Here is a 15,884-nt window from a genome sequence, read left to right as displayed (position 1 = left end):
TTGTTGATGAGAATAAATTAATGGCAAAATACAACAAAATCAAGATGTATGAAATTGATATGGTTCAGTGCTTTAATGACGGTGGTATTGGATGGTTGCTTCAGCTTAGTTCAGTCATTGTCGTTATTGCGCATGCTCTGTTCAATTGCCGTGACAACAAATTTTGTCTTGAACACTCATAACCCAAAGAAAAGGCTAGAATTTTGAGCTTTTGCAAGTTTAACATGTGGAACCAAGGTATGATTTTGTTAATTTGAATTTTAATAATCATAAAAAGCAAAATTTCCTTGTCTATTGAATTATTTCAATGTAGTTTTGAACGTTTTGACATCGCTGATTATTTGGCGTCTGTTCAAGTCTGTGTTGGCTGCTATGCAGTTTGGAATGTTGGAGTTAATATGAACAGTGGAGCTGCAGTGCAGTGATCGCCGCCAATCTCTGTAACTGTAAGTGTGTGTGTCGTCCCGCCGGGGCCCTGGCGTAGCGCGTAGGCACCGAATCGGAGGAGTTGGTACTGACTGACTGCACTAACTTGTTTCTGGTTGTGGTCATGCATGGTGGTTACCCGTACAGTGCTGTATAGTGAAACGTGCCCATTATTCTGTCACTTCATGGGAAACCACTCTTATTTTGAATTGAATATGTACTAGGGTGTCTGATCGCGCACAGGAGCATCACTATCCTGACTGTGTAGTAAAACAGGCAACACTGGCACCAGCACATTAACGCGACACATTTGAAAGCCTGCGGTATGACACTTTCAAATGTCCTACTAATTAATTAAATGGGATATAACCCATCACAAATAAATAAAGAATGGAACTTACAAGTTTCGTTGGTGTAAATTTCCTTGGTTTCCAGACATCTGGCCTACTTGTTTGCTTATAGCCCATCCGCAATTCAGCTAACGTGCGCCATTTTCGGATTTTATGACCTTTGTTTTTAAAAACCGTTCGCGACCGCTTACGTCCGAATATATGCATGTTGATATGGACGCGATCGGTTGTGTACACAGCTCAGCGGTAGGCTATTGCGTACGAGCGTTTTTAGAGTTTGGTATTATATTAAATACATTATACATTTCAGCCCAACTATTAGCCGACAGAGGTGGCGGAGCATTACTATATAATTCCAAAGTATAATATTCAATTTAGCAATTTTGGGGTCTTAATAATAATAATATTAATAATGATACCAATAATAAGCATTTCGAAAGTCCATCTAGAAATTTGTACGGAATAAGAGGCCTAGGTGCTTTAAACCTGCGATAAAGCAATAAATGAAAACGTCTGCGAGATAAGAAAACTACCCGTCAGATGTTGCGCAAGAGCCACGGGTCACGAGTCACGTATGTTTTCACCGGGGCCTAGACAACTCGCCACAAAAACAACCCGCCCCAAGACAGCTCGACACAATACCCTGGACATCTCGCAACAATACCCTGCACAACTTGCTACAGTCGAGTTGTCCAGGGTATTGTGGCGAGATATCCAGGGAGGGTATTGTGTCGAGTTGTTTAGGGGCGAGCTGTCTTTGTGGCGAATTGTAGCGCATGTAGAAGTCAGTGTATGGTGTGCGTAAAGTGCGCAGTTTTGATGTCATCGCAATCGAGGAGGGAATCATGCTGCCGTCTCTGTAGAAGAAGGAGGAAAAAGGGCTTTAAAAGTTAGTTTTGAATTCTTTTTTTCTATTATAAAAATAATTTAATAATCTTAAATACTGTAAAATGTAAGACAAATATAACATAACCTATGTTATGTTGTATTTGTCTTACATTTTATGATCTTAATACTAAAAAAAATCCACCCCGTGCATACCACATACATGCAGTGCTAGAGGTCCATACGCATTAGCATGGACTCTCTATGCTTTGCTGGAGTGATCGCGCACCCGATGTTATGTGCTAAAGTTCTCCCCATAGACTAGAGATTGCACGCATCCCTATGCAGTCTACGTGCATTGCGCGACCATGCAATTCGAGATTCAAACCTTTATCTGTTGTGATCCTGAAGGTGATACTCAATAAATGAGGTGTCGTATGAAAGAGCAGGTGAATTCCAATATTTCCAAAGGGGGTCATCTCGAAATTCTAAAAATATCTTGGTTAAAACAGCGATTTAAACACTGTGTCCTGGCTAACTCTGAGGTTTGTCACTTTTGAGATATGACGCCTCGATGGATAAGTAGTCCCAGTCCTAAGGAATATATCTATGCGCTTATTTTTTCGCTAACCCCCAGGCCCAGGGGTCACAAAGGATTACAGTTTAACAATACCCTTCCCCCTATTTGTTGGATCAGCTAATTAGGAAGGCGTGCGCTCCGCTCAGTCCAAACCATGGTTACATCGCGTAACATCTCCACGTACGAACGAAACCTGAATGAAAGTACGCGGCTAGTCATACTACCTCACAACCGGGAGGTCGTGGGTTCGAGCCCCGGCCGCATCATACCAAAAGACGTTAAAAGATGGGAGTTGTTGCTACCTTGTTTGGCGTTCAACAATAAGGGATAGAGCAACGTCGATCTGGCGCTGCTCAGTGGCATCCGGGCTCACGATTAATTGGGCAAAAAGAATTTCCGTTTCGGTTTAATACAATTTGGAGTGGACTATTAGGCTATTATTATTATTATTATTATTATTATTATTATTACTACTAGTCAATGGCACATATCGCGGAGACAACGTAGCTCAAGCTGCAAGTCGCGCATTCAGCTTAGCAACATGCGTACGATATGCATACGCTTGCATATCGCGCGATACAGTTGTTTGGTGAAATTTAGCAAAACAACATAACTCTGCGTGTACATCTTTTTCAACGATTCTGACCAAATCGATATGAATATCGCAGCGTTTTGGAGGGGCTGTATCTTTCGATAGAAACATCGGTTAGACTTGAAATTTGAAATGTATTATTCTGCTTACTATTTTTTTCAAATATCAAACAAAAATGGTAAAAAAAAGATCCCAAATTGAAAATTGAAAAATCGTTCAGACACCCTATATGTACCTCCTTTATTTGGCAATCCACCCATCAACAGAAAGGGCGCTGCCGCTGGTCAGTTGAGAAGGGGGGCTGGTCCGAGAATAAAGCACAAACGATGATCTCCTTTGTAAACACGTCCGCAAAAATACGGATTGTCCACATTATCGCAGACGTTTTGTATTTCCGAATCGCGTGGTGGTGATGCGAAAAACAGATTACGGAATGATTTTCTTGATGCATTTTACATTGACTTTCATTTGTATGGAGGCTTTCACGTTATGAGCAATAAATCCTCGGGGAAGACGGACAACCCATAAAAGTAGACAGGGAACTAGGGGTATTTTATTATGTGGAATCTGTTTTTTCGTATCGCCAGGGCGCAGTTCGGTTCGGTTCGGGAACCCGAAACCAGCAGAGCGCCGATGGAAACAGAAATTGTCCACAATTTGCCCTCGTTTACATGGATATCTCTGAGTGCCCCTACTGATCAAAAGAAAAGAAAATTGGTCCTCTTAGTTTTACTATTCAGCAGGAGGGGCGCTAGTTCGAGAATGAGGATCGTCCGCATAAATGTAATTCGTCCTAAAAAATGAGGATAGTCCGCATTTTCGCAGACATTTTTTCTTTGGCGCGCTGGCGCTGGCGATGCAAAAAACGGATTCCGCGAAAAAAAATACCCCCAATTCACCGTTTACTTTTATGAGTTGTTCATCTTCCCAAGGATTTTTCTCTCGTAATGTGAAAGTCTCTGTAAAATACCTCTTGCCTGTCGGTAGGGGCATCATTTGCAATCAAACAAACGAATCTGGGTAGATCTCTAATGGATCTAATTACAAATGCTTGTTTATATCTCCATTTGATCCTTTGAGCCATTCGTTCCACCGCGAGTCAATACAATTTATTCATGTGGCAAGTTTAAACTAAGGCTGTACATAAGCGTGTAATGAGGTACTTGAGTACACGCCCAGGCTTACAGGCGGATACTTGAGTACTCGGCGGCCATTTATTAATTAATTTTCTTCTAATTTTTTAATTTATTTTAGACATGGCAGGGAAAAAGAAATTGTTGTAGAATTAATACATAGTACCTAGCCTTTCTATTATGGTGAGCGCCGGCCGGCCAGCACAGTGCCTGGTGGATGAGCATAAATCGGCACAAAAAACAAAAAAACGGCAGAAAGTACGAAAAATCGTACTCGAGTAGATGTCAACAGTACTCGTCGCAGCTTTAGTTTAAATAAGTCAGGAATAGGGAGCACTTGCGGACATCGTTTCAAATTTGTTTCAATTTGATGCTTAGTTTATGCTAATAGCGATAATAGTAATAATAATGAAAAGTGTTTATGAAAGGCATAATAATTTGTAGAGTTCTCTATGCGCTTTACTTTTCTTTTTTTAAACAATAATAATAGTACATACCACCGTACATTGTATTGGAACATCAAATACATGTATAAATAGGAGCAATCATGCGTTAAAGTTGATACTCTAAGACAATCCCAAATACTGAGATAATTACATAAATAGAAAGCTTTTAACCCCCATAATAACACCAAATGGTGTCCACCCGACAAAACAAGTTTAGAATAATGAATTTATTCGACTAAACTCTACCAAAATATCTAAGTCTGAAACCCGGAAGTGCACGTACATGTAGAGTCGGGCCTCTATCCGTGACGTCACGAACGGGAGTCATGGGCTCAGTGAGAGTGAATGGCAGTGATATCCCTACGTAAATGCTATCCTGTCAGAGCTTAGATTTGTTGTTGTTAAGGAGTATATTTGATGGATTTTCTGTTTTCATTTGAATGAAGAATAACGAAGCAACATTTTCCAGTCGCTGATTTCTTTTTATATCCTCATATTCACCTATTTGGTAGAGATTTAAGACGAGTTTACTGCTTAGGAATTAAAGTTAAATCGTGCACTTATGAATAGGCGGATGCATTATATTGTCATCAGATGAACATGAGCAGTTTTGTAAAACGAATAGGTCTAGAACTATGATAGTACTTATCATAGATGTGTGTGACTGCCTCAAAAAAGGATACAGTACCAGTTAAACATTTTTATGTTGTAAAATATCAAACTTGAACGAGATCATGCAAGCGCGCTTCCTCTATAATATTTTGGCGAGTGATGCGGCTCTTGCATGAACGTTCGTGGAGCGAGCAGAATCGGGAGGTAAGACCAAGCCGCTGCTCTAGGCGCTGCTTGCTTGTGATGGAACGTACGTGCGCTAGTTATATGTTTATCGGCAATTGCAAGAGAATGAAAGCGACGTTGCCAGCTAAGAAAAACAACTAACAAAGACTTGCTCCTGACTACCGGTGTCAGAATTGGTAGATGAAGGATGTTCAGGGCCAAGGAAGGCGAAAGACATGGGAAAAAGGAAGAAGAAACCATCGGGAGATCGCTGTAGTGTATGGTAATGAACTGTGCATGGGTAGACAGCTACTGTTCACTCCGTGCCTGGGCCGATTTCAACACCAAAACAAAAATTACATGGTGAAAATATCGACTAATAGCACGTCGTTGGCATGTATATGTCATAATTTTTAAAAGGGGAATTGATATTAATACTATGAAGTACTAGGGGAAGGTAAAGAATTGTACATAGAATTATGATTTATTAGACTTTTCAGCCTTTGAAACAAAAATATGCAGAAAATCGTATCACTCTGCACATGTTTGCTATGGAACATCCGGGTACGTGAATATACTCTCTCCCGGACGTGAGGTCATAAATAGTAGACCAGCGTCGTGACTGATTTTCTATGCAAAGAGAGGCGGATATTTTAGACATTTCAATTGAGGATTTCGAGTAGACAGAATTTTTTTGTGATATACTAAGTAATTGAAAAACTTAAGAATAACATATACTTGCCGTAGGTAACAAATTAAGGGACATTTATTTGTTTAGAGTATCAACTTTAAGTGTAATATGCGCTTGCAGGGAGGTACATGTATGCTAAATTCAGCAAACTCTGTATAATGAACTTGGTACACTAAACTAATTGCTATTATTAGCAAGTATTAGTAAGTATTAAATATGCTTATTTGATTTCCCCCATTTATTTTAAACATGCAATACATCTGTATTTTTTCCTAGTGGTTGATATACATTTCGACCACTAATTTTAATTAAATTGGTATTGTTGTTACTGATTGAAAAATTCCTGGAAAAAAGGAATTGCCATGACAATATTGATTTTCATTGTCCATGTCTTGAAGCCAGTTTGCGACATAATTGCTGTGGTTTGTGGCCTCGAGTACAAACTCAGTTTGGAGTTCACCCATGCATATTAAATGCATGCACATGCTGAACAAATATCCCAGGGTAGTTTGTCATATGCGATCCAGCCACAAACCATGGCGGCGGTATCAGACATCGAGATTGGAAATTGATCGCAACACATGTAATAATAATAATAAAATTCGGTCCTTATATAAAGTCTCTATGCGCTTCCAAAGAGCTTTGGAAATTATTAGCCGTACGATCAGACAGACTTGAGCTTAAAAAATGCAAAAAAATCCTGATCTAAAAATGAAAATTTCTTTGAAGATGGCGTAGTTTTAAAAAAACATATTCTGTCCTGTGTGTCTGGTCCATGTCGTAATATGGCATTGAAAATGTGAGATTCAAAGATTACTTCTATAAAGAGAGCAAGTTTAAAAATACTGTAAATTTATATAAAAGTGACTTGGGAGTAGACAACAGGATGCACCATTTGCGCGTGTATAAAAATGGGCCTGCATGGAACGCAAGTCCGAATTGGGTGTGTGCGATTACTGTTATTCTTTATTTTCTTCATACTCTGTTAGGCCATAGAGTGCTGGGTGAAAGTTTTTGAGGTTAATTTTATTCAAGCTGTGCACAAATTTTTGTTTGACCAGTAGGTGATCGGTTAAAATTGCCATTCATTTGTTTGATAGTTGATGCATAAAATCTTGATTGATACTAGTTTCCTTTTTCTTTATAACTTTCAGATCTGTAACCACTATTTTTCACTAATGGACTAGGCAATTTGAATTCAATATGGCGTCCAGTGTATCATCTGATAATGATGACGACTATGATTCTGATGTCACATGTGGAAGCAGTGACACAGATGATAAGGATTCCTACGACAGTGGTAACTCCTCAAATGATGACGATACAGGCAACGATGAGGAAAGTGAGGAGGAGAGCGATGACGATGATAGAACATCAGGGTAAGCAGAATGTGAATCTTTTAAAATACCATAATAATGAGAAGCAATTGGTGAATTTTTTCCAATATAGCGTGAAGGTATACAGCTGCACTGTGAAAAGTACTTTTTTATTCATGAAATTGGGGTATTGTTGATCAATTTACGGTATTCTTCCAGTAATTTTCCAGAGCATTTTACAGCTATGCGGATCAAAATTGCTCCCAGCTCCTATGTTTCTAATTTGCTGCACAGCTTTTGGGCTCTGTATATGCTGTCTCTCTTATGAATAGTAGCCCTGCACTTGATAATCATGTGAAGTAACTGAATCATTTCCGATTATGGTTTATATTGATCTCATCTGCATTTATATCTAAGCCTGGAGATTTTCTTGTCTTATAGTGCATCTTTCTCTTTTTATCCCTTTTTATAGTATGTACATACATTAATATGTCTGCTCTTAATTTTGTTTGTATATTTGTTAATTAACAGAGAAAAGCTTGAGAATGTTATGTGGTGTGGACCAAAGAAGAACCTTCCTGTCTTGGTGTTTAGACCTGAGTGCAACTTCATCAAGGTCAAGCGACTCTATGCAACAGGAGGTGAGTGAGATGCCAATTGTTATCCTTTTTCTTCATTAAAAAGAACTGTACCTAGGGATGAGTAAGAGTTGTCAGTCACTTTGAAACAACATGCTTGTAAAGATAGGAAGTCGATCTATAAACTTAAATGTTACCGTGCTGAGACAAAATAGTAGATTTGGAATAAAGACAGTTATTGTTGAATTGCTTCTCTGTACACAGGAGAAAGAAGGTAGACTTTGTAAGATGAAAAAAGCAGTGTGATTGAATTTGCCATGTGGTAATAAATCAATGACCTGGACAATAGTATAGTGAAACCTAGGGAGACAAGAAAAGTTGTCTTTATAGGCAGGTGGTCTTTATGTACAGGTTCCTTTAGTACATGTTCAATGAGAAACCATTTTCAAGGAAAACAAGAAATGTGGTCTCAGTAGACAGGTAGTCACTACTCACTAAAGCAGGTTTGACTCTATCTGTAAAGCCTTTGAGACATAGTAGTTCGTTTGTTCGTGTCTCCTTAGATCAAGATAGTTATGTAAAATTCCTTAATTAAATTAAATTAGTAGTGAGCTCTCTACATAATATTAAGATTATTTAAAGCATTTTAAGTGGATCTTTCAAGTAAAAAAATAGATGAAAGGTTCAAGCCCTTTGTACAGTGATCAGATGATTTGAGTGTGTGTTTTATGTAGTTTGCACCATTCTTACAGAGTTTCATTGAAAAATAGATATAGATAAAAAAAGACGGAGACCCCATCCTTTCTATATATAGTTATCATTAAATTTTAATGAAAAAGCAAACATTTTACTTGACCGTTCTTACCTGTAAAACATTTTTCTAAAATTTCACTGGCCCAGGGCAAACGGGTCAGTACTAGTGTCGAGTTTTCGTGAAAATCTTAATTTTCTCTCCAAAATCTGATTTTTTAGGATATTCAGTCTGCTTTTTTTAGTCTGCTTTTTTTAATCAAGAGGTTGGCATCTCTGCATACACTATATGATTCATGTACTTTTGTCTACAATATGTGTAAATAAGATTATAAATATTTTTATAGAAATATAAAGCTCAAGTAATTGATTGTAATTAGCTTCTGTAATCCATAACTCAAATCCTACTTGCAAAAATAGAGAACATTTCAAATAGTTTTTTCTTCTTGAAAACTCTCAGGTAGTAACGTTATGCAATGAAGGCTTTTTGTGTGAACATTTTTAAATTCATTTTTTGACACTTTAAATAAGTGAGAATGGAGAAATATGATAAGTACAGTGCTGCATACACATTTCCCGTGACTACGTACATTTGTATTTGCAAAAAAAATGTACTGAAAAATAATATATCTTCTAACTGAAGTTTAGTTACATAATAGTTGATAAAGATAACTAGTTACACAGGTGCGTATGTTTGTATGCATATTGGATTACAACCAGAAGAAGTATGCTTCTTTAACAACAAAATATGTAGGCTGACGTCCTTGAAGTGCCTTGTTGGTACTAAAAGGCTATGTAATCGATGACCATGTATTGACCAGCTGAGTGTATTGACATTGGAGTGTGGTTCCCTATTCATTACACCTGGCTTCTACCCTTAGACACCATTCATCTTTTGTCCTCCCACTGGGAATACAAAGATCCCATTGTTCACTTCCAGTTTCCAAACTCCTTTGTTCAATTAATCCATGGTCACTTTTCATTAAAGTTTGAAACCTCTTGAAAGCTTCATTAAAAGGGTATCATTTTGTAATTAAGTAGCAGATAAACCACAGGGGATGAAGATGCTTGTTAATATGATGTAGGGTTCTAACATGTGTACTAATACTATGGAAATGTAAAAAGGTCATAAGATTGATTTTCTATTACAAAGCTGAATATATATATATTCTTTTTCAAAAAGAGTTTGATATCATTTACATTTGACGGTTTTAACAATGATCAATGCTTTCAGCCCAGATCTTTAAACTACATGTAACTTAATTGTGAATGAAATATGTACAAACTACAATGTACATCATCTCATAACACAATAATGCAATATTATTTAAAGCATACACTGTACATATAACTTACTCTTGACAATGAACATGTATTTATTTCAAGAATCCAAATTAATATGTATTACATGTAAGTTATGCCAAGTAGAACAAGAATATACATTTTTTAATAGTAAGTTTTGAAATTTAAAGGAATAAGAGAGTCCTTGAGCATTTTCTCTTGCATGAAAATGATCCCTCGCTCACTCAAAAGAAAAAGGGAGTTAGTATTATTTGTTATGATTTCCATTCTTCTGTTTTTCCATCAGAAAAGCACCACCTTGCCTATAAGATCGTCCGCACTGACTGCAGAGTAATCAGGCAGCTTCTACACAAACACGGGTTCCATGAGGTGAGTGTTTACATGTGTTGCTATGGAAACCACAAAGTGCCCTTCCCAGGCTTCAGTCAGTGGCAGTAATCACCCTATTGTATGAATATTGGATGGGATTGGAGATGGTATTAATTTAATGGATAGGAATCGAAATTATATTGTGTATGGTAATGTTAATTGGAACACTGTGCAATGAATATTTCATGGACATAGGTGCAGTCATGTACATGAGCATAGACTTGCTGTACCTGTGTATATAACATACCGTATATATACTTTTTGCTGTCTTTTTGCTGTCTTGTGTATATAACATATATATATATACTTTTTTGTTTTACTTTTGAAAAATACTTTTTCTGCAGACGATTAGCTTTTCTTTTTTTTTTTTACAGTATGCTGCAATTGACATTGTTTTTTTAAATATTTTGTTTTACTACCTGATGTTTGAAGATTGTTATGTATCTCGTATGCACTGTTTTATGAACTGAAGACTTCTCTATTATTAAATTGCCAAATTCCTTCAGTTGAATGGTACATGATACCAAAAGGAGTTTGCTGTGAAATTGGTATCGACTAGAATGTGTTCAGTATTTATGCACTGAATTGATTAATTGTAATAGCAGATAATTGCTTGTAGAAATATTTGGCAAACCCAGAATTGAATCCCGGGTTTAGATTCTTTACATACCGGTACTAATACTTTATCAGTTTTATTAAAGGGAATTTGCAAATGTTAAATAAAGTACTCAGAAGGTTTCCTCACTGACACTGATATTTCATATTTACCTGCTCTACATTGTGATAATTGAATTAAGTTTGTTTAAGCACAGTTATGAACAGCTGCAGAATATGTTCTAGAATGAATAATAAGCCAAATAAAAGTTTTTTTTTAAAGCACTTTTCCATTTGATGTAGATTATACTGTCCTATCTTTTTGTAGCTCTAGTCAAATAGTTATACAACAAATTGCAAGATATAGTTTTTCAGAAGTTTTCTCTGTCAAAAAAAGAAAAAGTGAGAGAAAATTTTGTCTTGAGGTACAAAGAATAAGAGTTAAATCAGGGACAATTGTTTCTTTACTCATTTCATTACTCATTTCATTTAAACATTATTTTGTGTTTATTGTGTCATCATGTTTATTTTTAACTTTCTATGGGCTTATTTATATGCTGTAACTTGTATCTTTTTAAGTCAATCCTAAAAGCTCTGATTTCAAATTGGTTTTGAAAGGCTCTCATGTTTAACCATTCACATACAGAATATTTGCTGACTTCATTTATGAGTAAAAAGACTTTGTTTATGAGACATTTTCAATCAAGTTTAATTCATGTGTCTGAGAGTTATTTGTTTATGTACATGCATATATTTCTTTCTTTTTTTCTTTCTAGGTCCATCCTAATAGCTCTGATTTCAACTTGATGTGGATTGGGTCTCATGTCAAACCATACACTCTGAGAAGCTTTACTGACTTCCAGAAAATCAACCATTTTCCAAGGTAATCTTTTAAAAATATATTTGCATACTCATAATGTACCAGATGGCTACTTAGTTTACTTGAACAAATAAGTTTATAATAATATAAAATGAAGTAACATTCTGTAATAAAACATTACTGTAACAAAAAAATAGAACAGTAATTGTATTGGTTCAGTCTAATTCTTTGTCCAGTTAGTTTTTAATATTACAAATTTGGAGATAATTTTGTTGTTGTCTTTCTTATCCTATTTACATTCTTTTTGTTCAGCTTGAACCCCCATTAACTTTTCTCCCCTTTCTTTTCCTCTTTCTTTAAACAGGTCCTATGAAATCACAAGAAAAGACAGATTGTACAAGAACTTTCAGCGGATGCAACATGCCAAGGTATGTACTTTCAAAGTATTTCATTAGAAAAAAGCTAATTATAGCTTCCTTTAGTCATGAGAAACATAGCTTAGTAGCATTTTTAATTAAAGGTAAATGTTCAAAAGCAAATGAAGTGAAGAAATACTTCTGCTTGATCTTTATATTGAAGTTCAGCCTTTAGTTTTCTTTGGGAGATGAAAGTAGCCAATTTGTTGATGTTGCATTTAGTGTCAATAATAAAATGAAAAGGAAGTGTATGCTTGTGATGAAAATGTCAATATCTTTATGTTGAAGGGAAAAGTTACCTCCTTATCATTTTTGTCTCGCCTGCGTAGCAAAAAGCGAGACATAGCCGCCGCTTTTCCGGTGACGGCGGCGGCGTCAACATCAAAAACTTAACCTATGGTGAAGTTTTTGAATTTTTGATATAATTTTTAAAGTATAAGTTCTTAGTCAATGAAACTTTGACCATAGGGTAATCAAGTATCCCCAATCATGTGAGTAGAATTTCAGATCACAAAGTCAAGGTCAAAGGTCATTTCAGGTCAACAGACTCTGACTATGTTGTAGCATCATCATCAAAAACTTAACCTAAGGTTAAGTTTTTGAATTTTTGATATAATTTTGAAAGTATAAGTTCTTAGTCAATGAAACTTGGACTATAGGGTTATCAAGTCTCCCCAATCATGTGAGTAGAATTTCAGGTCACTAAGTTTAGGTTAAAGGTCATTTAAGGTCAACAAACTTAGACTTTGTTGTGGCATCAACATCAAGATTTTCAAAATACTTCTTCTTCGTTATTTTTCAACTGATTTTGATTCTGATTGTTTCATATAATAGGGCTAGGAGGGGGATTTAAAATTTCTACACAGAATCATGAAATTCATTATCTATGCTAATTTATGCAAATTTATTCGAAATCACAAAAAAAGGCTTCTTCTCCTTCATTTCTCGACCGATTTTGATTTGGTTTGCTTTATATTGTAAAGCTAACTTTGGTACACTAAACTTCTACACAGAATTTCGAAATTGTTCTCCATTAATTAATTATGGTAATTTATGCAAATTTATTCCAAAAATAACAAAAATTGCTTCTTTTCCCTCATTTCTCGACCGATTTTGATTTGGTTTGCCTTATCTGGTAGAGCTTAATTTGGAACACTAAACTTCTACACAGAATTGTGAGATTTTGTTCCATTGATTATTTATGGTACTTTATGCAAGTGAAATGAAATTATGTCCCTTCCAGGGCATCAAATTTTTATTTTTTTGACCACTTCAAAAGTGTACCACATAAAATTTACGATATATTTGTTGTTGCGAGATGCGGATGAGCGCTACGTCATTGACGTTCTGGTTTATCATATTGAATTGCGTTATGCAGGCGAGACCGCCGAGAGCGTTTCCCTTGTTTGTTTAATTTGTGATTAATTTTAAAACTTGTTACCTTTGTTGCTTTTGCAGGGTTCACGTCATTTTGATTTCTTGCCACAGACCTTCTGCTGTCCTTCAGAGTATGATGATTTAGTTGGTAGGTTTATATCATATCCTTTATCAGTCTGTGTGGAATTAATAGTTTGATGATAGTAGTAGTAGTGGTGGTTATTTTACCTGACTGCTAAGAAAGCATAAATGCTTGTTAGTAAGCAACCAGAGGACCAACGGCTTTAGGTCCTCTCCGAGAGACCTGGTAATGAGGATTAATGCCTTACCAAAGGGCACTAGCGCATCACCTTGGTTTCGAACCCGGGTTGCCAGATTACGAGACCACTGCTCTACCAACTGAGCTATCGCGCCTCCTCATATTTTAGAAATATATAAATGAAATGGAATGTTCTGAATATATTTCATTGCTTAAATGACCTATGTCATACTTTAATGTAATGAAGCATTCCAAACCATCTGATTGTGCCTTATTCTTCTATGATTTTTGTCATCCGTTATAAAATATTACTCTCCATTTCCATTCGATCTTTCACTTTTTATCATCGTCCATTTGCCAACCATTAGATCTTTACCATTGTAAACTGGTCTGGATCATGACACTTTGACCTTGCTTTTATCCTTTTAGCTGCACATAACAAGGAGAGGGGTACATGGATCGTTAAACCAGTAGCTTCATCAAGAGGAAGGGGCATCTTCCTTGTCAATAGCGTAAGTTAACTATCCTAATCTCTCAATGACTTACATGAAAAGGTGTGGCATATCATTTAGGCAAAGTTTCACCCCAAAATTTAATGAATAGTCCATTAATAGTCCATACCCATTACAAGCTATACTTATCGGAATTCACGCCTTCTTCCTTGTAATACAGGTTCTTTAATTATATTTATGTTCCTACGTATAAATTGTAATGTTTGAACAGATGTCAAATATGTTGTCAAATTGAATGGAAAAAAATAAATGTTCATTTGAATTGAATTGAATTGAATCCTATGCAAAGTATACATTGATGTTTCATAGAGAGACTTCTCAAGTTATTATCCTTTGTCTTGTGTTTTCTCTAAAAACATGTACACTGTTTTGAAAGTCCATTGTACTGCAGCTCCTATGTAAAACTGTGCTCCAGCACAACATAGCATATACATGCGTATTTTATTTTGATTGTGCATGCATTGCATATTCACGGTGATGATCATCGATATAATGTTCATGAATTTATGATTTAATTTGCTTAATCATGAGATAACAATTGATGGATTCCTTTTCACAATTTCTCTAACAGCCTCAGAATGTGCCATTAGATGCTGCTTATGTTGCTTGTCGATATCTCAACAACCCTCTTCTCATAGATGGTAAGTTCTGTGATTTATAGAGAATTATATAAATTCTATTCTACTTCTTGTATTAAGCTACCACATGAAAATGGAGGAAAAAAATAGATGCATTTCCATAAATCGGATATTGAAGTATCCTTTGAAGTATTATTCTGACTGTTTTATCTGTCATCTGTCTTATTTGATTGTTTTTTTTTTCTTTAAGGAGTGGGGTATATGTATGAAGTATGCAAATATAGGCTTTACTTAATTCATGTAGTTATCTGGCTGATTACATTACTTCATGTCTGTAATAAACAACTGTTACGCAATATTTTTCAAATAGGTTTCAAGTTTGATCTGAGGTTATATGTAGCAGTGACATCATATGATCCTCTTCGTATATACCTCTATGAGGAAGGCTTAACCAGGTAAGATGTTCTTAATTAGATTTAATCAAATCATGTTCCCTATCCATTGACTGTTAAGATAAGAGAAATGTTTTAAACCTACTTCTGTGTATTTTTCTAATATCACAATCAAGAAGTTTTTATTCAAACATAATTGACAGTGAGAGAGTTCTAACGATCTAAAAACTGGAGACCCTCCGAAATATTGACATATGCCAGAACCATTATCAAGGACCTTTTGGTAATGAGATGCGTACAATATACTCACAATTGCTTATTTTTTTAGCACTTGGCCATTTGATGTAGATTTTACTGTCCTAGTTTATAGTGTGGTAAAGTCTGATAACAGGTGATGTTGTGATGTACTTATCGGTAGCTCTCTCAGAGGAAACCTCTCTGAAGTATTCATAAATTATACCCTGGTATGAATTATTCACCTGGAACATGCCGTTGTCATGTAAATTGTCTTTTGTAGGTTCGCTACTGTGCAATACCAACAGAACAACAAGACGATAAAGAACACCTGCATGCACTTGACAAACTACAGTTTGAACAAGAAGAGCAGTGACTATGTCAAGTGAGTATATCGAGGGGTCAGTGACACAAAGACGTAACTCCATTTTGGCCATTTTGAGAAAAAGTGGTTTATGTTTCACTGAGCACTTGAGCCTTAAGGAGTTAAGTCTATGTTTCACTAGCCATTGACTTCAATGGGGTGTTGGGTGGAGTTAAGTCTTTGTGTTTCCTGGAAAGCCCACA

General features: G+C 36.0%; 1 protein-coding gene across 1 annotated transcript in view; it reads left to right on the top strand.

Moving 5' to 3' along the window:
• Nucleotides 1–125: 125 nt before the first annotated feature.
• LOC115919072 (tubulin polyglutamylase TTLL5-like) overlaps nt 126–15,884 on the top strand; it is a 51,129-nt gene continuing 35,370 nt past the window's right edge. Inside the window, exons 1-11 of the mRNA XM_030998966.1 lie at nt 126–237; nt 6,975–7,199; nt 7,668–7,777; nt 10,053–10,135; nt 11,506–11,612; nt 11,914–11,977; nt 13,424–13,490; nt 14,031–14,113; nt 14,685–14,754; nt 15,062–15,146; nt 15,601–15,702. Of these exons, the coding sequence (XP_030854826.1) occupies nt 7,024–7,199; nt 7,668–7,777; nt 10,053–10,135; nt 11,506–11,612; nt 11,914–11,977; nt 13,424–13,490; nt 14,031–14,113; nt 14,685–14,754; nt 15,062–15,146; nt 15,601–15,702 (947 nt within the window). The 5' untranslated portion in view covers nt 126–237; nt 6,975–7,023. The remainder of the gene's footprint in view (nt 238–6,974; nt 7,200–7,667; nt 7,778–10,052; nt 10,136–11,505; nt 11,613–11,913; nt 11,978–13,423; nt 13,491–14,030; nt 14,114–14,684; nt 14,755–15,061; nt 15,147–15,600; nt 15,703–15,884) is intronic.

This window comes from Strongylocentrotus purpuratus, unplaced genomic scaffold, assembly GCF_000002235.5.
Source record: "Strongylocentrotus purpuratus isolate Spur 01 unplaced genomic scaffold, Spur_5.0 spur5_scaffold_5, whole genome shotgun sequence".
NCBI lineage: Eukaryota > Metazoa > Echinodermata > Echinoidea > Camarodonta > Strongylocentrotidae > Strongylocentrotus > Strongylocentrotus purpuratus.
Note: the sequence above shows the minus strand (reverse complement) of the source record. Positions and strands in the feature narration are given on the sequence as shown.